This window comes from Nerophis lumbriciformis, linkage group LG03, assembly GCF_033978685.3.
Source record: "Nerophis lumbriciformis linkage group LG03, RoL_Nlum_v2.1, whole genome shotgun sequence".
NCBI lineage: Eukaryota > Metazoa > Chordata > Actinopteri > Syngnathiformes > Syngnathidae > Nerophis > Nerophis lumbriciformis.
The window spans coordinates 59,745,096-59,770,431 of NC_084550.2; the positions used below are offsets into that span (position 1 = coordinate 59,745,096).

At 40.0% G+C, this 25,336-nt stretch overlaps 1 protein-coding gene across 3 annotated transcripts in view; it reads right to left on the bottom strand.

Moving 5' to 3' along the window:
• The window catches only part of asic1b (acid-sensing (proton-gated) ion channel 1b), a 481,184-nt gene that overhangs the window by 41,764 nt on the left and 414,084 nt on the right, over nucleotides 1–25,336 (bottom strand). For all 3 annotated transcript variants that reach the window (XM_061940305.2, XM_061940288.2, XM_061940297.2), the window contains 2 exons: nucleotides 23,321–23,448; nucleotides 3,086–3,236 (listed from right to left, as the gene is read on the bottom strand). In XM_061940305.2, the coding sequence (XP_061796289.1) occupies nucleotides 3,086–3,236; nucleotides 23,321–23,448 (279 nt within the window). The remainder of the gene's footprint in view (nucleotides 1–3,085; nucleotides 3,237–23,320; nucleotides 23,449–25,336) is intronic.

The window sequence follows — 25,336 nt, forward strand, 5'->3', positions numbered from 1 at the left end:
ATTACATGAAGGTTAAAAAACAATTTGTATTTGATTGAACCAAATAAGTTGTTGACCTCCAAGCAACACGTGACTTAGTCCTTGGTGGAGAAACACTGTATGGAGGTTAGAGACTTCTTAGAGTTTCATTGTGAGTAGAGATGTTCGATAATATTGGACTGCCGATATTATCGGCCGACAAATGCTTTAGAATGTAATATCGGAAATTATCGGTATCGGTTTCAAAACGTAAAATGTATGACTTTTTAAAACGACGCTGTACGGAGTGGTACACGGACATAGGAAGAAGTACAGAGCACCATAAACCTTAAAGGCACTGCCTTTGCGTGCCGGCCCAATCCCATAATATCTACGGCTTTTCACTCACACAAGTGAATGCATACTTGGTCAACAGCCATACAGGTCACACTGAGGGTGGCCGTATAAACAACTTTAACACTGTTACAAATATGCGTTACACTGTGAACCCACACCAAACAAGAACAACCGCACCGTAACACAACATAAACACAACAGAACAAATACCCAGAACCCCTTGCAGCACTAACTCTTCCGGGACGCTACAATATACACCCATCGTTACCCCCTACTCCCCCACCTCAACCCCGCCCCACCAACCCCGCCCACTTCAACCTCCTCATGCTCTCTCAGGGAGAGCATGTCCCAAATTCCAAGCTGCTGTTTTGAGGCATGTTAAAAAAAAATAATGCACTTTGTGACTTCAATAATAAATATGGCAGTGCCATGTTGGCATTTTTTTCCATAACTTGAGTTGATTTATTTTGGAAAACCTTGTTACATTGTTTAATGCATCCAGCGGGGCATCACAACAAAATTAGGCATAATAATGTGTTCATTCCACGACTGTATATATTGGTATCGGTTGATATCGGAATCGGTAATTAAGAGTTACCGCTAATAGCAGATACGAACAAAAAATGCAAACTATGCCTATACGTTATCAAAAATAAGATTAGTCGACTAATCTCAAGGATTATCTGTCGGTTTCGTTCCCAGACATGTTGAACTATCAAGACTCTCCCGGAAAAATCATGCATTTTTATTTGCTGGGATGAGTTGCATTTCATGGTTGTTGCACGCGTCGTTACGAGTATGCATGTTTTTCCCCGTCTTTATCAAATTATAACTATAGATGTCATCATTTAGAGCAGTGGTTCTCAAATGGGGGTACGCGTACCCCTGGGGGTACTTGAAGGTATGCCAAGGGGTATGTGAGATTTTTTTTAAATATTCTAAGAATAGCAACAATTCAGAAATCCTTTATAAATATAAATAAAAACCTATCTTTTTTTCCAAATAGTTCAAGAAAGACCACTACAAATGAGCAATATTTTGTACAATTTAATAAATCAGAAACTGATGACGTAGTGCTGTATTTTACTTCTTTATCACTTTTTTTCAACCAAAAATGCTTTGCTCTGATTAGGGGGTACTTGAATTAAACAAAAATTCACAGGGGGTACATCACTGAAAAAAGGTTGAGAACCACTGATTTAGAGTATGGGGGTATCGGACTGTCTGATTGAGGCGGTCCACTCCCTGAATGTTCGGTATCAGAGCTTGCTCCGCATTGGCAGTAAGTCGGACCCGTTTCCAGTGACGGTTGGACTCCCACTGCCCTTTGTCACCGATTCTGTTCATAACTTTTATGGACATAATTTCTAGGCGCAGTCAGGGCGTTGAAGGGATCCGGTTTGGTGGCTGAAGGATTAGGTCTCTGCTTTTGTAGATGATGTGGTCCTGATGGCTTCATCTGGCCAGGATCTTCAGCTCTCACTGGATCGGTTCCCTGCCGAGTGTGAAGCGACTGGGATGAGAATCAGCACCTCCAAGTCCGAGTCCATGGTCCTCGCCGGGAAAAGGGTGAGGGAGTCCCATCTCTGGGTTGGGGAGGAGATCTTGCCCCAAGTGGAGGAGTTCAAGTACCTCGGAGTCTTGTTCACGAGTGAGGGAAGAGTGGATCGTGAGATCGACAGGCGGATCGGTGCGGCGTCTTCAGCAATGTGGACGCTGTATCGATCCGTTGTGGTGAAGAAGGAGCTGAGCCGGAAGGCAAAGCTCTCAATTTACCGCTCGATCTAGGTTCCCATCCTCACCTATGGTCATGAGCTTTGGGTTATGACCGAAAGAACAAGATCACGGGCACAAGCGGCTTTCCATCAGCACTCAACGCACCTGGCGCTAATGAGGGGTCCTGCCTTCATAAGCCTGTTCAACCTGCTATCCGGGGCCACAACGTAATCTTCTGTTCGAGCTCCGTAGGCGATCATCAAGCTCTATGCAACCTTGCTCTCTCTCTGTGTGTTCTCCACCATCGTGTTTTATTGGTCTCGTGTCTTCCTTGTCGTCCTTCCTGCAGTCTAACTTCGTTCCTTGTGACGAGCTGTGCGTCTCGTCGTTCCTTCTGCTTCCCTGACTGCCTCTTGGATCTCGACCTCCCGCTTGGACACGGACCTTCGACGCCTCGCTATCCCCTCGACAACCTGCCTGTCTCACGGACATTTGAGCCTGCCTTTCCCCTCAGGACTTCCGCTTCTCGCTCAACATTTGCGGTAACACTCGACAGCTAATCTCCACACGTAGTCTTACACACACACACACTCTTGGATTTTTGTCACACTCCCTTGGTTTATTATATTATTATTTGTTATTTATATACATATATATTGTATGTATATAAATGAATCTAGAGTTAATACCACGCCCTTGTTGTCTGTGCCGTCTACTCCCCCCGTACGCAACAGCAATGTCGTCAAAGTCGGACAATCTGAGTGCAACTGTAGAGAACAACTACTGCTGATTGAGCTTGATCGCAAGTGTGAGAGGTAAAAATGAGAAAAGGTCTTGCATGACAATTCCACCCCTTGTGAACAAGGAGGCCGTCAATCATCTGTTATTCCCTCACAGCGAAGCAAAGGGGAAACAGTTGAGTGTTCCATTCCACTCGACTGTGAAAGTACTTGATTTCCTCCGGTCCCTTCGTGGTGAGTAAGTGCTGCTTCAATATCAGTGCAATCAGCAGCAGGGTGGGGGGGGCGGCGATGGGGAGGGGTGCATTCCTTACCCGGCATGTGCACCATCCTGCAGTTGCAGTTCTCCACCAGGTATCTGGTCTCGCAGTCGATGCGGCAGGCCGTGATGCTGTACGTGCTGAAAAAGTCTGAGTCCATCGGGGTAGCCTTGCAGTCGCCCCACGGCGGCGGCAGATACGTCAGCTGAGAGAGAGAGAGAGAGAGAGAGAAAACAACGACTTAGGCGATGAAGCGCCATGTTTCATGTTGATGTTGTCACTTGACCTCATTGCTAAAAAAACCTGATACGTATTCACCGCGTTGAGCACGGATCGCAGGTGGAAACGTATGAGGGGTCGTTAGGGACATTATTCAGAAATACCTCTTACATACACTACTGAAATGCTCTCACATAAACAACTGAAATGTTTTTCTCTCATACACACTCCTGAAACACTTTTATACACACTACTGAAATGCTCTTACATAAACAACTGAAATGTTTTTCTCTCACACACACTACTGAAACACTCTTATATACACTACTGAAACAATGTGAGAGCATTTCAGTAGTGTATAAGAGTGTTTTAGTAGTGTGTATGAGAGTGTTTCAGTTGTGTGAGTGAGAGAGAAAAACATTTCAGTTGTTTATGTGAGAGCATTTCAGTATATATATATATATATATATATATATATATATATATATATATATATATATATATATATATATATATATATATATACATATACATATATATATATATGTCGTCTCACAGCGATTGAAGGTAAAATTGTCCTGTCTTCTCAGGAGAACGACTTGCCATTGCTTTGGATCTGATTTTTCCTTACATAAAGGTCCCCCTTTCTTTGTGTAGTTCTGTGAGCCTATTTTCGAGCCTGTGGCTCAACAGTGACTGGACGTCATTACACATTTCCCCATTCTACGGAACGGGCCGAGGGTCAAAAACGTTAATCGTGCGTTAATAAAATGACAGGACCCGGTCCCTACTCCTGTAGGTGTCCTCCTTGGCCTGAAGCAGCTTCTTAAGCTTAGGGGTAAACCAGGGCTTGTTTTAGTTGTATGCGCAGAATGTCGTGGTCTGCTCACACATGTCCTCACAGCAGCTGATGTATGATGTCACAGTTTCAGTGAGATTTTCTGATGCAATTTCAAAGACACGTCCAATCAATACATAACTGCAGATTTCATTCCTTTGACCGCCTCTTCACAGTCCTTACTATACATTAGCTGTTTTTAACGGGAATGAGGTGATGACAGTGATCATAGTCCTAAAGCTGCACGGAGAAGAGGGCGACGAGTCCTTTAATTTTGGAGACGTTAGCATACTTCCAAGATGGCGCCAAATATAAAAAATTATGATTTTTAGGTTTAAACATGCAAAATTTGGTAAAAAGCTACCAAAAATGTTTGCATACTAATACAAATAGACGTTAGTATACTTCCGAGATGGCGCCAAGTATCAAAAATAATGATTTTTAGGTTTAAACATGCAAAATTAGGTAAAAATCTACCAAAAATGTTAGCATGCTAATACAGGAGACGTTAGTATACTTACAAGATGGCGCCAAGTATCAAAAATCACGATTTTTATGTTTAAACACTCAACATTAGCAAAAAAGCTAATCAAAAATGTTAGCATGCTAACATTGGCATGCTAATAAAAGAGACGTTAGCATACTTCCAAGACAGCGCCAAGTATCAAAATCATGATTTTTTTTCAGTTAAAACATACAAAATCAGTTAAAAAGCTAGCCTATAACGTTAGCATGCTAATATGAGACATTGGCAAACTTTCAAGATGGCGCCAAGTATGCTAACGTTAGCGTGCTAACACTTAGCATGTGTCACATACCAAGTTATGACTCTAAGGTGTATGGCTGTGGATTTAGAGAAAACAATATACAATCAGCTGAAACAGAACAGGTAACAAGTGTCACATACTAAGTTGCATGACTCTGGGGTAAACGGTTGCGAAATTAGCTCAAAAAGTTAGCATGCTCACAGTTAGCATGTGTCACATATAGGGTTGTCCCGATCCGATATTTGGATCGAATCAGCCGCCGATATTTGCCAAAAAATGCGTATCGGCAAGGCATAGGAAAATGCCGATCCAGATCCAGTTTAAAAAAAACTCCGGTCTGTGTTTTCCAACGCACCTATTTAAATAATACATTCCACTTTTCTGCTGCTCCCTAATTTCCGTTCCGCATTTTCCAGCACACCTTCAACACATCCACAGGTCTGTGGATTCTCACGCAGTTCCTTTTAGCTGCTGGCATTACACGACAGGCTCTTCTCACTCTTTTCTGTGTCTCCCTCTCACAGACAGCAAGCGCACCTTCTTACACACGTCACATACAGTCACGTCATACGTCACATACGTATACGCCCTTTCCCAGCAGAGAGGTAGCAGCATGGCTAACGTTAGCTGTGATGCTAGCGCAGCCGTGCGAGTAACCTTCCCTCTAAGGTGCGCCTGTGCAATTGCGCACTGCTCAAAGTAAAAGTTAAAGTTAAAGTACCAATGATTGTCACACACACACTAGGTGTGGCGAAATTATTCTCTGCATTTAACCCATCACCCTTGATCACCCCCTGGGAGGTGAGGGGAGCAGTGGGCAGCAGCGGTGGCCGCGCCCGGGAATCATTTTTGGTGATTTAACCCCCAATTCCAACCCTTGATACTGAGTGCCAAGCAGGGAGGTAATGGGTCCCATTTTTATAGTCTTTGGTATGACTCGGCCGGGGTTTGAACCCACAACCTACCGATCTCAGGGCGGACACTCTAACCACTAGGCCACTGAGTAAGGATAGGCCACTGAGTAAGCGTCCTCTGCGCACGGCAAATCTATGCCACACAAAATCAAATAAAAAAATAAGCGCATAACAATTTTCGACACACGGACACGACAGAGAAAACTATTGTAATGTCTGTCGAGGCGCTTATCTCCGTTCGGTGCCACACATCCACACCATCAAAATGCCGAGGCAAACATTTCCACATCAACACCGTATGAAAAAAATAGTGATTTTTTTTGTTGTGATTTCCTTCTCTGCATGAAAGTTTAAAAGTAGCATATATTAATGCAGTATGAAGAAGAATGTTTTAATGTAGACACATAGAATCATCATACTGCTGTGATTATATGCATCAAGTGTTCATTCAAGGCTAAGGCAAAATAACCACATATATATGGTGTATCGTGACATGGCCTTAAAATATCGCAATATTAAAAAAAGGCCATATCGCCCAGCCCTTGTTCAATGATGCCATTTCTGTTTGTCATGTATAATTTTGTCTATTTTGTGTTTATTCTTGAATAAACAGGTCAGTTTCTTGTTACCAACCATTGTGTATTATTCAAACTCACTTAATTCAGCTGGCTAGTTGTTATCGAGAGTACTAAAACCCTTTTCAACATGATTTTGACAACTAAGTAGGCTAAATAACTTGAAACTTTAATACATGCTCGGATAGGCCAGTATCGGTCAGTATCGGTATAGGATAGGAAGTGCAAAAACAATATCGGTATCGGATCGGAAGTGCAAAAACCTGGATTGGGACATCCCTAGTCACATACCAAGTTATATGACTCCAAAGTGTATGGCTGCAGAATATTTTACTGTGTAGCAGTGGTCCATTGTGTTAGCTCCCCTTAATACACAAAATATTCCAAAATTATTATTTTGTATGATTTAATCCATGTCAGTTTTTAAGAGAGGTGTGTTAATTAACTAAAATATTCATAGAAAACTGCTATACGATTATTAATGCTTGTGTGCAATATTAGGGGCGAGACTAATGAGCAAATTGACTAATTGCTTCAGCTCAACATGCAGCGGGTAAAAAGTCTGCCATTTGTGCTGTAGATATGCCAAAGCAAGACACCAAAAATCATCTCTCTCAGTTGAATGTACTCGTACATCAACTGATAAACTCTATTTATGACGTGTCAAGCAAAAGAGATCACATTTTTATTAACCCTTGTTTATTTACTCTATGTGGGCGCTGGATGTTTGCTGCGACCATCACTCTCTTTTTACAGGGATGCTTTGATGGCGGTATCAGCCGGCAGTGACGGAGCGGAATAAACCGAATGCTTTCTTGACTGCCAGGCGACATCAAGTCATCTGTCTGCATCTAGCGTCTCTATCGCTGAAGTGGGGGAAAAAAAAGCTCGATGAGCTTCAAGCACACCTTCCATCCATCCATTTTTCTACCGCTTGTCCCTTTCGGGGTCGCGGGGGTCGCTCGAGCCTATGTGTGAAGTGGAAATAATTTCAGGTGACTACCTCTTGAAGCTCATCGCGAGAATGCCAAGAGTGTGCAAAGCAGTAATCAGAGCTATTTTGAAGAAACTAGAATACAAAACATGTTTTCAGTTATTTCACCATTTTTTGTTAAGTACATAACTCCACATGTGTTCATTCATAGTTTTGATGTGACAATCTACAATGTAAATAGTCATGAAAATAAAGAAAACGCACTGAATGAGAAGGTGTGTCCAAACCTTTGACCTGTACTGTACATGTGACGTCCCAGTGTCGAAACACTCTCTCTAATGCGACTATTGGTCATATGCAGTGTGTCTCCCGTACACTGGGGGGCGCTTTTTTCCTTTTAGTGCGAATAAATGTGTTGCTTTTCTGCATGACCTGTGACCTATGACGTCACACCCAATGTCCGCTGTAATATTGGCACACGTTACAAGTATTAAGTGGCTATGCTGATGTTAAATAGCAGACAGCGTCAAGAAATGATCTTAGGTGGCGCCGCGAACATCACGCTACTACCAAGAATTTCCCAGAATTGCTGGGCTGGCGGGTCCGAAGCAAAGACTGGCGGGAGTAGGGATGTCCCGATCCAGGTTTTTGCACTTCCGATCCGATACCGATATTGTTTTTGCACTTCCGATCCGATACCGATACTGACCGATACCGATACTGACCGATACTGGCCTATCCGAGCATGTATTAAAGTTTAAAGTTATTTAGCCTACTTAGTTGTCAGAATCATGTTGAGAAGGGTTTTAGTACTCCTGATAACAACTAGCCAGCTGAATTAGGGGAGTTTGAATAATACACAATGGTTGGTAACAAGAAACTGACCTGTTTATTCAAGGAGAAACACAAAATAGACAAAATTATACATGACAAACAGAAATGGCATCATTGAACTAGGGCTGGGCGATATGGCCTTTTTTTAATATTGCGATATTTTAAGGCCATATTGCGATACACAATATATATCTCGATATTTTGCCTTAGGCTTGAATGAACACTTGATGCATATAATCACAGCAGTATGATGATTCTATGTGTTTTGATTGATTGATTGAGACTTTTATTAGTAGGTTGCACAGTGAAGTACATATTCCGTACAATTGACCACTAAATGGTAACACCCAAATAAGTTTTTCAACTTGTTTAAGTCGGGGTCCACTTAAATTGATTCAAGATACAGATATATACTATCATCATAATACAGTCATCACACAAGATAATCACATTTAATTTTTTACATTATTTATAATCCAGGGTGTGGAGGGGGGCGCCGGATGTAAGTGTCAAAAAGACAGCCAAAAGAGTTTGATATGAGAATAAATCTAAAGTTAAAATATAGGGTAGAAATGCACCCATTTGCAGGAAATGTAGTCTTGATTTTCAAAATGTTCTTTCAAGGCTTGCATGTCTACATTAAAACATTCTTCTTCATACTGCATTAATATATGCTACTTTTAAACTTTCATGCAGAGAAGGAAATCACAACTAAAAAAATCACTAATTTTTTCAAACGGTGTTGATGTGGAAATTTTTGCCTCAGCATTTTGATGGTGTGGACGTGTGTCACCGAATGGAGATAAGCATCTCGACAGACGTCACAATATTTGAACAATGATGACGAAAACTGTTTTCTCTGTCGTGTCCGTGTGTCTAAAATTGTTATGCGCTTATTTTTTTATTTGATTTTGTGCGTCGCATATAATTGCTATGCGCACAGGCGCGCACCTTAGAGGGAACGTAGGTCACACGGCTGCGCTAGCATCACAGCTAACGTTAGCCATGCTGCTACCTCTCTGCTCGGGGACGACGTATACGTACGTGACGTATGACGTGACAGTATGTGACGTGTGTAAGAAGGTGCGCTTGCTGTCTGTGAGAGGGAGACACAGGAAAGAGTGAGAAGAGCCTGTCGTGTAATGCCAGCAGCTAAAAGCAACTGCGTGAGAATCCACAGACCTGTGGATGTGTTGAAGGTGTGCTGGAAAATGCGGAACGGAAATTAGGGAGCAGCGGAAAAGTGGAATGTATTATTTAAATCGGTGCGTTGGAAAACACGGACCGGAGTTTTTTTTAAAACTGGATCTGGATCGGCATTTTCCCATGCCTTGCTGATACGCATTTTTTGGCAAATATCGGCGGACGATCCGATCCAAATATCGGATCGGGACATCCCTAGGCGAGAGAGAGTTGCTTTGAAGGAATTTTCAGACGAAGAAACCTCTGGAATGTCTCGAATGTCTATTTTCGAAGGCCGAATTTTTGGTGCCTCGCTAGTCAATAGTGCTCAAATAATAGGTTAATATATGAATATGTACTTTGATTCCGAAGAAATAGTTTTAGAATAATTATGTATAAGTTATCACACAACTCTTATGCTTAAAGGCCGTTGCTATAGTTATTACCTATTGTGGTGAAGTTGTACTGTTCTATCTGCGCAAAGTCACACAACTTGTTATCTTCCACTGTGAGTTGTCTCGCAGCAGCAATTTGTTTCCAGACCCTGCCTGCTGACAGCCAAGGACGGACATCGAGTACCTCAACGCAGACAAAACAGAGACAGGGCGAAATCACGAGTGTCAGCACATTTCCACTCTGAACAATCACGTATTGTGTCTACTGGGGCTGCTTGCATTACCCCTCCCTTCAGAAGCAGCCTCAGTGATGTTAACTAGGTGTTTTTCAACCACTGTGCCGCGGCACACTAGTGTGCCGTGAGATATTGTCTGGTGTGCCGTGGGAAATTATGCAACTTCACCTAATTGGTCCAAAAAATATTATTTGCAAATCAATAATTATAATCTGCAAATAATATGCCGTTGTCTAGTGCAGTGTTTTTCAACCACTGTGCCGCGGCACACTAGTGTGCCGTGAGATACAGATACGTGGGAGATGATCTAATTTGACATATTTGGGTTAAAACATTTTTTTGCAAACCAGTAATTATAGTCTGCAAATGATGTGTTGTTGTTGAGTGTCTAGAGCTCGGCAGAGTAACCGTGTAATACTCTTCCATATCAGTAGGTGGCAGCCGGTAGCTAATTGCTTTGTAAATGCAGGTAAAAAGGTGTCTTATGCTTAAACCAAAAATAAACAAAAGGTGAGTGCCCCTAAGAAAAGGCATTGAAGCTTAGGGAAGGCTATGCAGAACGAAAGTAAAACTGAACTGGCTACAAAGTAAACAAAAACAGAATGCTGGACGACAGCAAAGACTTACTGTGGAGCAAAGACGGCGTCCACAATGTACATCCGAACATGACATGACAATCAACAATGTCCCCACAAAGAAGGATGAAAACAACTGATATATTCTTGATTGCTATAACAAAGTAGATGCGGGAAATATAAGATATGAAACTGCTACAGGAAAATACCAACAAAAGAGAAAAAGCCACCAAAATAGGAGCGCAAGACAAGAACTAAAACACTACACACAGGAAATCAGCAAACAACTCAATAAGTCAGAGTGTGATGTGACAGGCGGTGACAGTACACCTACAGTACTTTGAGACAAGAGCTATAGTGATGCATGCTTGGTTATGCTTTAAAGTCATATCCAACAATTGCGACAATGACTTTTAACTGTCAACTGAGTTTATGATTTCTGCTGGTGGTGTGCCTCCGGATTTTTTCAACGTAAAAAATGTGCCTTGGCTCAAAAAAGGTTGAAAAACACTGAACTAGGGAACTCCGGAATAAATAGAGGAGCGCGGGGGCTGTACCTTAGAGTATAGGGTGAAACTGTAACTGAGTGTGCAGCCCAATACGTTTCTCCACATGAGCAAAATTCAACTCTGTCTCTGCTTGATTCCTTGCTTCTTGTCTCGTTTAATAGATGGTTTGGTGTTTGAACCTGACAAATAGCGATTGTGGAAGGACTGGAATTGGCATGGTGGCGTATTTGCTTACATGCTACGTACAGTGCGTAAGTTGTTCACGTAAGTGAGTTGAAAAATAAAGCTAACGTACAAAACCCAAAACCAGTGAAGTTGGCACGTTGTGTAATTCGTAAATAAAAACAGAATACAATGATTTGCAAATCCTTTTCAACTTATATTCAATTGAATAGACTGCAAAGACAAGATAATTAATGTTCGAACGGAGAAACTTAATTTTTTTTTGCAAATAATCACTAACTTAGAATTTAATGGCAGCAACACAATGCTATAAAGTTGGCACAGGGGCATTTTTACCACTGTGTTACATGGCCTTTCCTTTTAACAACACTCAATAAACGTTTGGGAACTGAGGAGACACATTTTTTAAGCTTTTTATGTGGAATTATTTCCCATTCTTGCTTGATGTACAGCTTAAGTTGTTCAACAGTCTGGGGTCTCCATTGTGGTATTTTAGGCTACATAATGCACCACACATTTTCAATGGGAGACAGGTCTGGACTACAGACAGGCCAGTCTAGTACCCGGACTCTTTTACTATGAAGCCACGCTGTTGTAACGCTTGGCTTGGCATCGTCTTGCTGAAATAAGCAGGGGTGTCCATGATAACGTTGATTGGATGCCAACATATGTTGCTCCAAAACCTGTATGTACCTTTCAATATTAATGGTGCCTTCACATATGTGTAAGTTACCCATGCCTTGGGCACTAATACACCCCCATACCATCACAGATGCTGGTCTTTTGAACTTTGCGCCTAGAACTATCCGGATGGTTCTTTTCCTCTTTGTTCCGGAGAACACAACGTCCACAGTTTCCAAAAAAAAATTGAAATGTGAACTAATACATAATGTTGGATATAGAGAACACACAAACCCTTTATTTATTAAGTCAGAAATATTAAAGTTCGGTGATTTGGTAAAATTGCAAACAGCTAAAATTATGTACAAAGCAAACTATAACCTGCTACCAAAGAATGTACAACAATTCTTCTCAACTAAAGAGGAGAAATATAACCTTAGAGGAAAAAATAATTTAAAACACTTATATACACGTACAACACTTAGAACTTTTAGCATATCAGTATGTGGAATTAAATTATGGAATGGATTAAGTAAAGAAGTTAAAAATTGTACTGATATGATCCAGTTTAAGAGGTTGTTCAAAATAATAGTGCTTACAGAGTACAAAAAAGAAGAATTATGAGAAATACTTTCAACCTTATTGAAAATAAGATATTCTTCATCTCAGTATGTTAATAATGACTGAATTAATTAATTAATTACATATTACAAAACTGTTGTATACTAATTCATAGATGTTATTTTATTATATAAAAAGGTCAGTAAATGATTCTATATATTTGTAAACGCTTTGAAGTGGAAAAGGGGTAGGATTAAATAAGCTTTGCTTCTTCCTACTCCTTTTCGGGCATGATGTAAAATGAAATGATATGAAATTGTGTGATGTATTATGATGTAAGTGTGTTCATGTTCGAAATAAACTAAAGAAAGAAAGAAAAAGAACTCGTCAGACCACAGGACACTTTTACACTTTGCATCAGTCCATCTTAGATGAGCTCCGGCCCAGTGAAGCCAGCGGCGTTTCTGGGTGTTGTTGATAAATGGCTTTCGCTATGCATAGTACAGTTTTAACTGGCACATACGGATGTAGCGACAAACTGTAGTTACTGACAGTGGTTTTCTGAAGTGTTCCTGAGCCCATGTGGTGATATCCTTTAAACACTGATGTCGCTTTTTGATGCATTACCGCCTGAGGGATCTAAGATCACGGGCATTCAATGTTACGTGCAGTGATTTCTCCAGATTTTCTGAACCTTTTGTTGATAATACGGACCTAAGATGGTGAAATCCCTAAATTCCTTGCAATAGCTCGTTGAGAAATGTTGTTCTTAAACTGTCCGACAATTTTCTCACGCATTTGTTCTCAAAGTGGTGACCCTTGCCCCATCCTTGTTTGTGAATGACTGAGCATTTCATGGAAGCTGCTTTTATACCCAATCATGGCACCCACCTGTTCCCAATTAGCCTGTTTACCTGTGGGAGTTTCCTAATAAGTGTTTGATGAGCATTCCTCAACTTTCTCAGTCTTTTTTGCCACGTGTGCCAGCTTTTTTGAAACATGTTGCAGGCATCTAATTCCAAAAGAGCTAATATTTGCAAAAAATAAAGTTTTCCAGTTCGAACGTTAAGTATCTTGTCTTTTCAGTCTATTCAATTGAATATAGGTTGAAAAGGATTTGCAAATCATTGCAATCCCGGGCTCGGGATCTTTCTGTGTGGAGTTTGCATGTTCTCCCCGTGACTGCGTGGGTTCCCTCCGGGTACTCCGGCTTCCTCCCACCTCCAAAAACCTGCACCTGGGGATAAGTTGATTGGCAACACTAAATTGGCCCTAGTGTGTGAATGTGAGTGTGAATGTTGTCTGTCTATCTGTGTTGGCCCTGCGATGAGGTGGCGACTTGTCCAGGGTGTACCCCGCCTTCCGCCCTATTGTAGCTGAGATAGGCTCCAGCGCCCCCCGCGACCCCAAAGGGAATAAGCGGTAGAAAATGGATGGATGGATGTATTCTGTTTTTTTTTTTTTACGATTTACACAACGTGCAAACTTCACTGGTTGTGGGGTTTGTATGTTTTAATGGTAAATATACCTGTTGTGGTTTAATGGGAACACACCTGCTATTGTTGTATAGACATTATCATATTAGCACATTGTCAATATAAATAACTATGATGATCGGAAAAATACTTATATTTAGCTAAACGACTTCCTGTAAAACCCATAAATTGATAATGTGAGAGGTCTTCCGTGCGTGTCATAACAAAGACAAATCAAGATACTGGAGAGTGTTTTGTATTCTGCATACTATTAAATATTAACGCTAATTAATTACACTTCAGCTGCCCTTCCGTGTGATGCATTCAATGAAATGGGAGGACATAAACAACCTCTGCGTGTTTCCATCCATTCAGTTCAAACAATTCATCACTCCACGGCGCTAAATTAAAAGGCGGCCGTGTGATTTAAAGGGCCAGCACTTTACAGTTTCCATTAAAAAAGCTCCTGTGTGTCACCTCTGTTGGATTTACTCATCATAACTTTAAGGCTTCACAACAAGGGCTGAGAATCAAATCTAATAAACACTGAATTATCATCTATTGGCCCATCAAGGACTTTTTGTCCACAAAGTCAAAAAGAACATAAAAAAAACATCCTCATTGAGGTGCTTGTGTATTTAATTAAAGCAACGCGTGGCCACGCCTACTTTCTTTTTTTTACAACGCAATTACCATTCAGCTCGATCAAAGGCAAAATCTTGCATGTAAGGGTAAGCCTTTTTTCTATTTAGAAATACGTTTTTAAATGCCATATTTCACATCCAACAACGTAACATTAAGAGCGGGACGGGAGCACACAAACGCATGCAACACAAGCATAGCTATGTTGGCTAAAATGCTAACAGTACACTCGCATTTGACGATGTCATGTCAACAGAGTAAGAAATGGTGTCACCGTCAAACACACAGAAAAAACAAAAACATGCCGCCAAACGGTGTCAGGTTCAAACACCGAACTGTCTATTAAACAAGACAAGAAGCAAGGAATCAGGCACAGACAGAGTTCAATTTTGCTCATGAGGAGAAACGTACGGGGCTGCACACTCAGTTACAGTCTCCCACCACGCTCTAAGGCAGTGGTCCCCAACCACCGGTCCGTGGATCCATTCGTACGAGAAAAAAAAAAAAATCCATTCGTACAAGAAATAAATAAAAAAATATATATATATATTTCAAATTTGTATTAAATAAAAAATAAAAAACACAAGATACACTTACAATTAGTGCACCAACCCAAAAAACCTCCCTCCCCCATTTACACTCATTCGCACAAAAGGGTTGTTTCTTTCTCTTATTAATATTTCTGGTTCCTACATTATATATCAATATATATCAATACAGTCTGCAGGGACACAGTCCGCAAGCACACATGATTGTATTTTTTTATGACAAAAAATAAATAAATAAAAAATAAAATACCATACCACCTAAAACTAATGTAAAGCATCCAAACAACAGAAGAATAAGTGATTATTACATTTTAACAGAAGTGTAAATAGAACATGTTAAAAGAGAAAGTAAGCAGATATTAACAGTAAATGAACAAGATTATTAATAAATGTTCCACCACATGTCCTTAATAATGTTGACAAAATAATAGAATGATAAATGACACAATATGTTACTGCATGCTAAATTAGGAGCCTTTCTTTGTTTGTTTACTCACTACTAAAAGACAAGGTGTTTTGTTTGTTATGTTCACTATTTTATTTAAGGACTAAATTGCAATAAGAAACATATGTTTAATGTACCCTCAGATTTTTTGTTGAAATAAAGCCAGTAATGCCATTGTTTGTGGTCCCCTTTATTTAGAAAAGTACCGAAAAGTGCCGGTACCAAAATATTGGTATCGGGACAACACTAATGTCATAACAGGGTGGAGTTTTTCGCAGCTTACTGCGAGGTTTGTTCTCCCAGGACGCAAACGGACTACTCCGGACAGGACTTGAAGGTAGGAACATGATTTAATCTTGACTCTCAAATAGGTACAAACAAAAAGGCGCACAAGGCGAAGGCACAACTTAGCGCAGGAAACAAAAGCTAACACTTAGCATAAACTATGGACAGGGCAAAAACTCACTAACTGTGGCATGAACAAACAAAACTTACTTGGCAAGGCATGAAGCAAACAATCGCATGACACAAGCAATGACGCCAGGACGACTAACTGGCAAAGACAGGCTTAAATAATAGTCTCTTGATTAGAGCAGGTGCGTGTCCCGAACACATGAGGCAGGTGAAATTAATAAGTCGCCATGGTAACTAAACAAACAAGGGAGCGCAAACAGGAACTAAAAGAGTCCAAAACTAACAAAAAATAACAAAAACATAATCCAGACCACAGCTAATCAGTGCAGTTACACTGAACGACTATGTACTAACTTTGCCAACATGCTATTTTAACGAGCTGCCGGAAGTAAACGCGTTAATTGACAACTGCTAGTGTGTAGCGCAGATAGCGACAGTGCGGAGACAATTGTAAAGGTTTATTGTTGTGCTCATTTCATTGTGAAGCACATTACGCTTGACTGTCACGCAGCATCTTGAATGTCAACAACTGTCCGTGCAGCCCAGGCTGTAATCTTTAATGACAATCAATGAAAGTCATTTTCACAGCGGCTGTTATTAGTGCAATCATTATTCCAGGCCCATAACAGATCGTTATCTAAACATGGAAAGGTTACACTGCAAAAACTGAAATCTAAGTAAGATTAAATATCTCAAATAAGGGTGACATTTGCTTATTTTCTGTCTAATAAGATAATTCTTCTCACTAAGCAGATTTTATATTAGAGTGTTTTACTTGTTTTAAGGGATTTGGTCCTAAATGAGCTCAGTAAGCTATTACAGCTTGTTGCTGAGATTTTAAGACCTAAAACATGCTTGAAACTAGAACATCAACTGTTGCAAAGCCGTGTCATCAACACTCACAAGTATAAAACTACTTTTTTAAAGTAAAGATTTCTTATTTCAAGCATGAAAACAAAAAATCATGACTTTGACATAATTGTGTCTCATAATTAAAACAGATGACAGCCAAATGGACTTTGCAGTTTTATTTTCAATGAAACAATAGAAAATACGTACTCATATAGTAGTACAGTTGGCACAGTACAGTAAACTGACAGTTAATATTTAAACATTTAACATGTAACATTTCTAACAATGTTGAACAGAAATAGTTCATGCACATTCAGATAAATTCTTCAAAATTACAATGAAAAATTTTTTGGCCGGGGGCCGGGCTGTATATATGCGCACTAGAGATGCGCGGTTTGCGGACACAACCGCGTAGTCCGCGGATTATCCGCGGGTCGAGCGGTTGAAATAAAAAAAAATTAGATTTTATCCGCGGGTCGGGCGGTTGAAATGTAAAAAAATTTGATTTTAAATAGATTCAGGCGGGTGGCAGTTAAACCAATTCGGAAATATATATACATAGTTAAATGTTGTTACCCACATACGAAAAACGAGCAGGCACCTGCAGCATGCCACAACAGAAGAAGAAAAAAAAAAGAGATGGCAACGCCGGCAGCAAACGTGGTACGCTACAAACTAAAAAAGGGAATACTAAAGACCAGGGGAAAAAAAGGCCAGAAAAGTTCAGCGTGGACCCGTTTTTATGAGGTTGTAAATCAGGATGATAGTAATGCTGGCTACGTGATTTGTAAGAGCTGCGACGCTGTTTATGTCTATGACAGTCACAAAACCGGGACATCTAACATGGTGCATCACATTTGTGCAAAACCCCGAACCTCCACAAACACCCTGAGCATGAGCAGTTTCGTCAGCCGTGATCCCAGAAGAGTGCCACAGGATGTTAAAACAAGATAGAACGCAGCTGCCTGCAGCAGTTTGAGTGGCGCGAGCGCGCTTGGAGGTGCGCTCAGCGCGGCTCCCAGATGATTGCGCACTGGTGTGCGTCTGGGCCATGACAGCGTGGCACGCATTGAATGTCTCTGCTACATTGGATCAGTCTCCTTTCTTTAACAGGCAAAAGCTTTATAACCTCACTAATGCCTTGCATCGTCTATATTAGATATATAACAACGGGCGGGTGGCGGATGGCGGGCGGGTGCGGTTTTGACTAAATGTTAGTTCGGGTGGATGGCGGATGGTTGACGACATTTGTGATGCGGTTGCGGATGAAATAATTGCCTATCCGCGCATCTCTAATGCGCACTAATTGACTGAAAGAGCACGCACTTGGCGCGATGATGTCATGTTATCGATGGAAAAATGCATTTTTAGACAATATGATTTGCCTGAGCGGCTAGGAGACCTCGAGAGTAACAAGCGGTTGTTTTGTTGCCTTTCCATTAAGAACAATAAATTAGTTTTTAGTATAAGTTTGCTGGTTTCAAGAAATGTAATGCCGAGCGCATATCATTATGTCAAGATAATGGCACTAACATTTACTTAATTTAAGAATATTTTTCAACATATTGAGCAAAAAGGTCTCTTTTTTTTTCTACCAAGAAAAGTGCACTTGTTATTAGTGAGAATATACTTATTTTAAGGTATTTTTGGGTTCATTGAGGCTAGCTAATTTTACTTGTTTTGGAAAGTCTTGACGAGCCAAATTTTCTTGTTCTATTGGCAGATAATTTTGCTTAGTTCAAATAAAATACCCCTCATTTTTGTATTTTTTTTTTCTTGTTTTTGGACACTGACGTTGTGCAGTGTAGGCGTAAAAATGCAGCCTTTTTTATTTATTTTTTTACCAGGTGAAAAGTCGTCGGATTAAATTAGGCCGGGACAAAACTGCATTGGCAGAACGCACAGCTACTGTATTTTATGAGACTTTTTTGATCATCCTTATGGCTCCCGACCAGCGCTTTGGGTTTGGAGAGAGCACTGCGATGGTCGTAAAATTGTGATAAAAGGAAATGTAGAGGAGGATATTAAAAGGACTGTGTGAGGAGTGCAGAATAACAACGTGCAGACGGGACGTTGACAGCATGCAAAATGCACACCCCAGCTCCAAGTGTGGACGTGAGAGATTTTTCACCCAAATCTGCCCATGTGGAGTTCAACTATTTATTATGCATGCTGCTGTGATATATGCGGGCCAGTGTAGCGTTTGTCTGGCAGGAATTATTATCCGAAAACACAACCTGCACCAGCCTTTGGGTGCACGCTGGTGTAATGTTAACACCCCCGAGTGTGGAACTAGCTCGAGAGCCAGGGGGCCTTTTGAGAAGCTTAATGTGCGCTTTCCATTATTTCTGCGACACAGTGGAATCTCAACGCACCCAAAGTTGTTAAAAGTTGCAGTTTAGCCAACAATTTTTGGAAGAATTTGCCCAAAAATACGTAATTTTGTGATTGTTTGACACCACTAATTAACAGTGGAGTAATTCAGTTTTTTTATGATTTCATCTTGTCCTTTAACATTGCCTCTTTTCCCCCAGAAATAAACAATAATTATAGTGAATGTCATATATAAACAATTTAAAAATACAGAATTATGTACAAAAAAAAACACTCCCATCTCTGCACTTTTATGCATAGATATTGAAAGAATCATACTACATAGATAACGTGCTTACCTATACTTACAATGGAGTAATTGTAAGTATAGGTAAGCAATTATATTAACTTATATTATTATGTACTGTCTATCTTGTACTTTTTTTTTTTAATGTCATTGCCTGAAAATAAAAAAAAGAATTGCTAAAAAAAAAAAAAAAAGAATTGCTAATTCAAAGTAGGCTCGTTAAATTGCCTGCCAAACTGAACAACTAAGCAAAGAAAGCACATGTGCCAAACCAACAGAGCTGACTGACTCAGCAAAGTAGGCTCAGCAAACCAACAAAACTAACACATTTCTCACATGATTGCTGGTGATGTGACCCCGAGACGCAGGGACGATAGGCAGAGTGCAGAGAAGAGGTTTTTTTTCATGGGCATAAATTCAAAAGGCATTAGTCAACGAGACAGTGTGACAAAGAAGGCGACACGGGGAGCAAAATAAATAAATCCCTCCTGATTAGTGATTAGGGACAAGTTAGCCACCTAATCACTAATCAAGAGCAGGCAAGGAGAAGCAGTGCTCAAGCCGGGGGTAAAGTTGCTGAGAAAAAGGGCAAAATGTGGAACCACACATAATGGCAAAATGAAATATAACTACAACCTTTTATGAGCGATCATGACAAAATGTCCATGCGACCTAACGGACTAACATAAAATAAGCAAACTAACCAAAACCAACTTAAGTAAACCGAGCAAACTAGCATAACCAAGTAAAATATCGTAAGCTAGCTAACCAACCAACAGGCTAACAGATGAATCAAAGCTAATTTAAGAACTAAACAAATCTAATGAAAGTAAATTCAGCTAATAAAGCAGCAACCCCAAGCTAGCTCACCTTGAAACAGACGTACCAAAAGAGCGAAGCAGCCTGATGAGTAATCGAAGTCGGCTAACTAACTAAATTATGATCACAAGCAAAATCTTAGAGAAGTAAACCCATGCTGACAATCTAAGGCAGGGGTGTCAAACTGGCGCGTAGTTATGGAGGCCCCTCTGAGGGCCGCCTGTATTAGTGAATATAATTTTCTTATATAAAAAGGTACAGTATGATCGCTTCCTGATTTTTGTGCCGATGCATTTCTAATCATTTTTACAAGCAAATTGATGGATATTATGCTTTGAAATCATACATTTAAAGTTAAAGAGCAGATATTTAGGGATTTTTGATAATTAAAAAAATGCTTGGAATATCAGATAACATTAAAGTTGATACGATATGCTTTTGCATCCAATCCATGTTTTTATGTCAAAATTTAGACCCAACCTCCAGGCTGATTATTGTAGGTTGTCCTGAAGAATTTGGAGGTAATCCTCCTTTTTCTTGTCCCATTTACTCTCTGTAATATTTGTTGCAATATTGGATACTATTAGAGTTGAAAAGGTATGCAATTTCAAGCATTACATACAGTCGTGGTTGTTGTCCTGAATAATTTGGAGGTAATCCTCCTTTTTCATTGTCCCATTTAAAGCACCAGTTCCATTGGCAACAAAACAGGCCCAGAGCATAATACTACCACCACCATGCTTGACGGTAGGGATGGTGTTCCTGGGATTAAAGGCCTCACCTTTTCTCTTTCAAACATATTGCTGGGTACTGTGGCCAAACAGCTCAATTTTAGTTTCATCTGACCTCATAACTTTCCTCTAGAAGGTTTTATCTTTGTCCATGTGATGTCAGATGAAACATAAATTGAGTTGTTTGGCCACAATACCCAGCAATATGTTTGGAGGAGAAAAGGTAAGGCCTTTAATCCTAGGAACACCATCCAACATCCCTACCGTCGAGCATGGTGGTGGTAGTATTATGCTCTGGGCCTGTTTTGCTGCCAATGGAACTGGTACTTTAAATGGTACAATAAAAAAGGAGGATTACTTCCAAATTCTTCAGGCAACCTAAAATCATCAGCCCGGAGGTTGGGTCTTGGGCGCAGTTGGGTGTTCCAACATGACAATGACCCCAAATACACGTCAAAAGTGGTAAAGGAATGGCTATGATATGACCGGGTCGCATGGTGATGCGGGGTTTGTTCTCCCCGGATGCAAATGGACGAATCCGGACAGGACTTGCAGATAAGGACATGATTTATAAGTTAATTAACACAAAACAGGTACAAAACAGAAAACAAACCGACGGAATAAGGTGCCAATCGCACCTGAAGCTAAGGCAACTACTTAGCACAGACTAGGGATCACTAGCAGGGGCTAGGAGACGTAACAGTAGCGTGACGCAAATAAAGAAGCCAGACCGACTGACTGGCAAAGGCAGGCTTAAATAATGTCAGTGATCAGGTGCGCGTCCGGAACACAAGAGGCAGGTGAAACTAATAAGTAGCCATGGTAACAAACTCAGAGGTGCATAAACAGGAACTAAAGGAGTCCAAAATGAACAGAAAACACAAGTGACTCGAAAAAAAACTTAAACAGACTATGATCCGGGCAGCGGATCATAACAGGCTAAATCAGGCTAAAATAAAGGTTTTAAAATAGCCTTCCCAAAGTCCTGACTTAAACGTGTGGACAATGCTGAAGAAACAAGTCCATGTCAGAAAAACAACACATTTTGTCAAGAGGAGTGGTCAAAAATTCAAGCAGAAGCTTGTGGATGGCTACCAAAAGCGCCTTATTGCAGGTAAACTTGCCAAGGGACATGTAAGCAAATATTAAAGGGGAACATTATCACCAGACCTATGTAAGCGTCAATATATACCTTGATGTTGCAGAAAAAAGACCATATATTTTTTTAACCGATTTCCGAACTCTAAATGGGTGAATTTTGACGAATTAAACGCCTTTCTATTATTCGCTCTTGGAGCGATGACGTCACAACGTGACGTCACATCGGGAAGCAATCCGCCATTTTCTCAAACACATTACAAACACCGAGTCAAATCAGCTCTGTTATTTTCCGTTTTTTCGACTGTTTTCCGTACCTTGGAGACATCATGCCTCGTCGGTGTGTTGTCGGAGGGTGTAACAACACGAACAGGGACGGATTCAAGTTGCACCAGTGGCCCAAAGATGCGAAAGTGGCAAGAAATTGGACGTTTGTTCCGCACACTTTACCGACGAAAGCTATGCTACGACAGAGATGGCAAGAATGTGTGGATATCCTGCGACACTCAAAGCAGATGCATTTCCAACTGGACTGGACAGATCAGCTTTCAGGAAAAGAGAGCGGATGAGGGTATGTCTACAGAATATATTAATTGATGAAAACTGGGCTGTCTGTACTCTCAAAGTGCATGTTGTTGCCAAATGTATTTCAAATTCTGCTGCCATCAAAGCCAAACATAAACTTTTTTTTTTTAACTCTTCAATTTCTGCATCAAATGCCTCCTACAACAACATCTGAAAGGTCAATTTTTTTTTTTAATGTTTTTCTATATTTGGGTCTCACAGGGTTAAATGGGACAATAAAACAGGAGGATTACCTCCAAATTCTTCGGGACAAGCTAAAATCATCAGCCCGGAGGTTGGGTCTTGGGCGCAGTTGGGTGTTCCAACAGGACAATGACCCCCTACACACGCCAAAAGTGGTAAAGGAATGGCTAAATCAGGCTAGAATTAAGGTTTTAGAATGGCCTTCCCAAAGTCCTGACTTAAACGTGTGGACAATGCTGAAGAAACAAGTCCATGTCAGAAAAACAACAAATTTTGTCAAGAGGAGTGGTCAAAAATTCCACCAGAAGCTTGTGGATGGCTACCAAAAGCGCCTTATTGCAGGTAAACTTGCCAAGGGACATGTAAGCAAATATTAACATTGCTGTATGTATACTTTTGACCCAGCACATTTGCTCACATTTTCAGTAGACCCATAATAAATTCATAAAAGAACCAAACTTCATGAATGTTTTTATGTGACCAACAAGTATGTGACCACAGTTCTATTGGTCTTCAGATGAAGCAGAGACTTACTCGTTGTTCTTGACAGGAGACAAAAGTCTGGAATCCTGGCGCCACTCCAAAGCCCAACTGATCAATGAATGGAGGCTCGTCCTGCGTGTGGATCTGAACTTTGATGCCAGCTTCGAACGACGTCTCATCTGGTGACAAGACAAGACAGCACTGAGACCGAGTGTAAAACAATCCCAAACTCTGTTGGCTGAAGTTATTAAGTTGCTCTCATTAATAATTCAAAGATGTACAATGTGCTGCTCATTTAAATGTAGCTGCTGATTTAAACACTGTGGACGTTATGTTACATTATATTATATTACACATTGATGAAGCGGAATGAAAGATGCAAATGTGTGCTCAGTGCATGCCGGGAAAGCCGCTTCAGTAATTTAGAGTCAACAAATACAAACTAGGAGAATAACGTGACCAAAACGCACATAATATCCACTAAATTGCAAAAAGTGAAATCTAAGTAAGATGAAATATCTCAAATAAGGGTGATATTTGCTTATTTTCTGTCTGATAAGATAATTATTCTCACTAAGCAGATTTTATGTTAGAATGTTTACTTGTTTTAAGTGTTTTGGTCCTAAATGATCTCAGTAAGATATTCCAGCTTGTTGCTGAGATTTGATGACCTATATTGAGTAAAACATGCTTGAAACTAGAATATCAACTGTTGCAAAGCTGTGTCATCAACACTCACAAGTATAAAACTGCTTTTTCAAAATAAAAATGTCTTATTTCAAGCATGAAATAAAAAATCATGACTTTGACACAATTGTGTCTCATAATTAAAACAGATGACAGCCAAATGGACTCTGCTGTTTTATTTTCAATGAAACAATAGAAAACACATACTATATATATATAGTAGTACAGTTGGCACAGTACAGTAAACTGACAGTTAATATTTAAACATTTAACATGTGACATTTCAAACAATTTTGAACATAAATAGTTCATGCACATTCGGCTAAATTCTTTAAAATTACAATAAAAAATTTTTTGGAGCTAATGATAAATGGCACTAGCTTTTACTTAATTTAAGAATATTTTTCATCATATTGAGAAAAAAGGTCTCATATTTGTTTTTTCTACCAAGAAAAGCACACTTGTTATTAGTGAGAATATACTTATTTTAAGGTATTTTTGGGTTCATTGAGGTTAGCTAATTTTACTTGTTTTGGAAAGTCTTGACAAGCCAAATTTTCTTGTTCTATTGGCAGATAACTTTGCTTAGTTCAAATAAAATACCCCTAACTTTTTTCTTGTTTTTGAACACTGACTTTTTGCAGTGAGAGAGGGGAGTTCATGCGGAAATTGTGTGGAGAGGGAAATTTAAATGTGTGATTACAGAAAATGTTTTTGGAATGAAGAAAATTGTTGACGTTGATGTTTTGATGCTGGAATGTTTCGAATCGTTTGAGAAAAGGTGGGAAAATTATTTTATTAATGCTGAATTTTTGGCACAGAAAATGCGAAATTCTAGGAAAAAAACAAGTTTTTTTTGTTTTTTTTTGGAATGTCAAAAATAAATCGCCAAAACGTTCTAAATAAGCTGGATTCTTGAATGTTTCAATGAATTAAATCAAAAATAGTAAGAGGTTGTAAGAATTCTCAAGCTCAAAGGAAAATCGCGTGACAGAAAATGTAGAATTACGGAAAAACAGGAAGTGTTGGCAAAATGTTAGCGTAGGTGTTTTGACGCTGGAATGGTTTTTGTCATGTCTGTGTAATCATGTTTTGTCTTAGTCATGTTTTGTTTAGTTTCTGGCTTTTCACTCCCTTGTCTTGTTTCCATGATTACCCATTAGTTTCACCTGTTCCACGTTTGGACTCATTGTGCACTCTTGTTTATCACCATAGCAACCCATTAGTTTTCACCTGTCACGTCACGCACCTGTTTCACGTTTTGAGTCACGCACCTGTTTTCGTTAATCATGTCTGTAGTATTTAAGTTCAGTGTTTTCAGTTTGTCTTTCTGGTGACATCTCCATATTTATGCTTCTGCACACTCTCCACACCCTTATG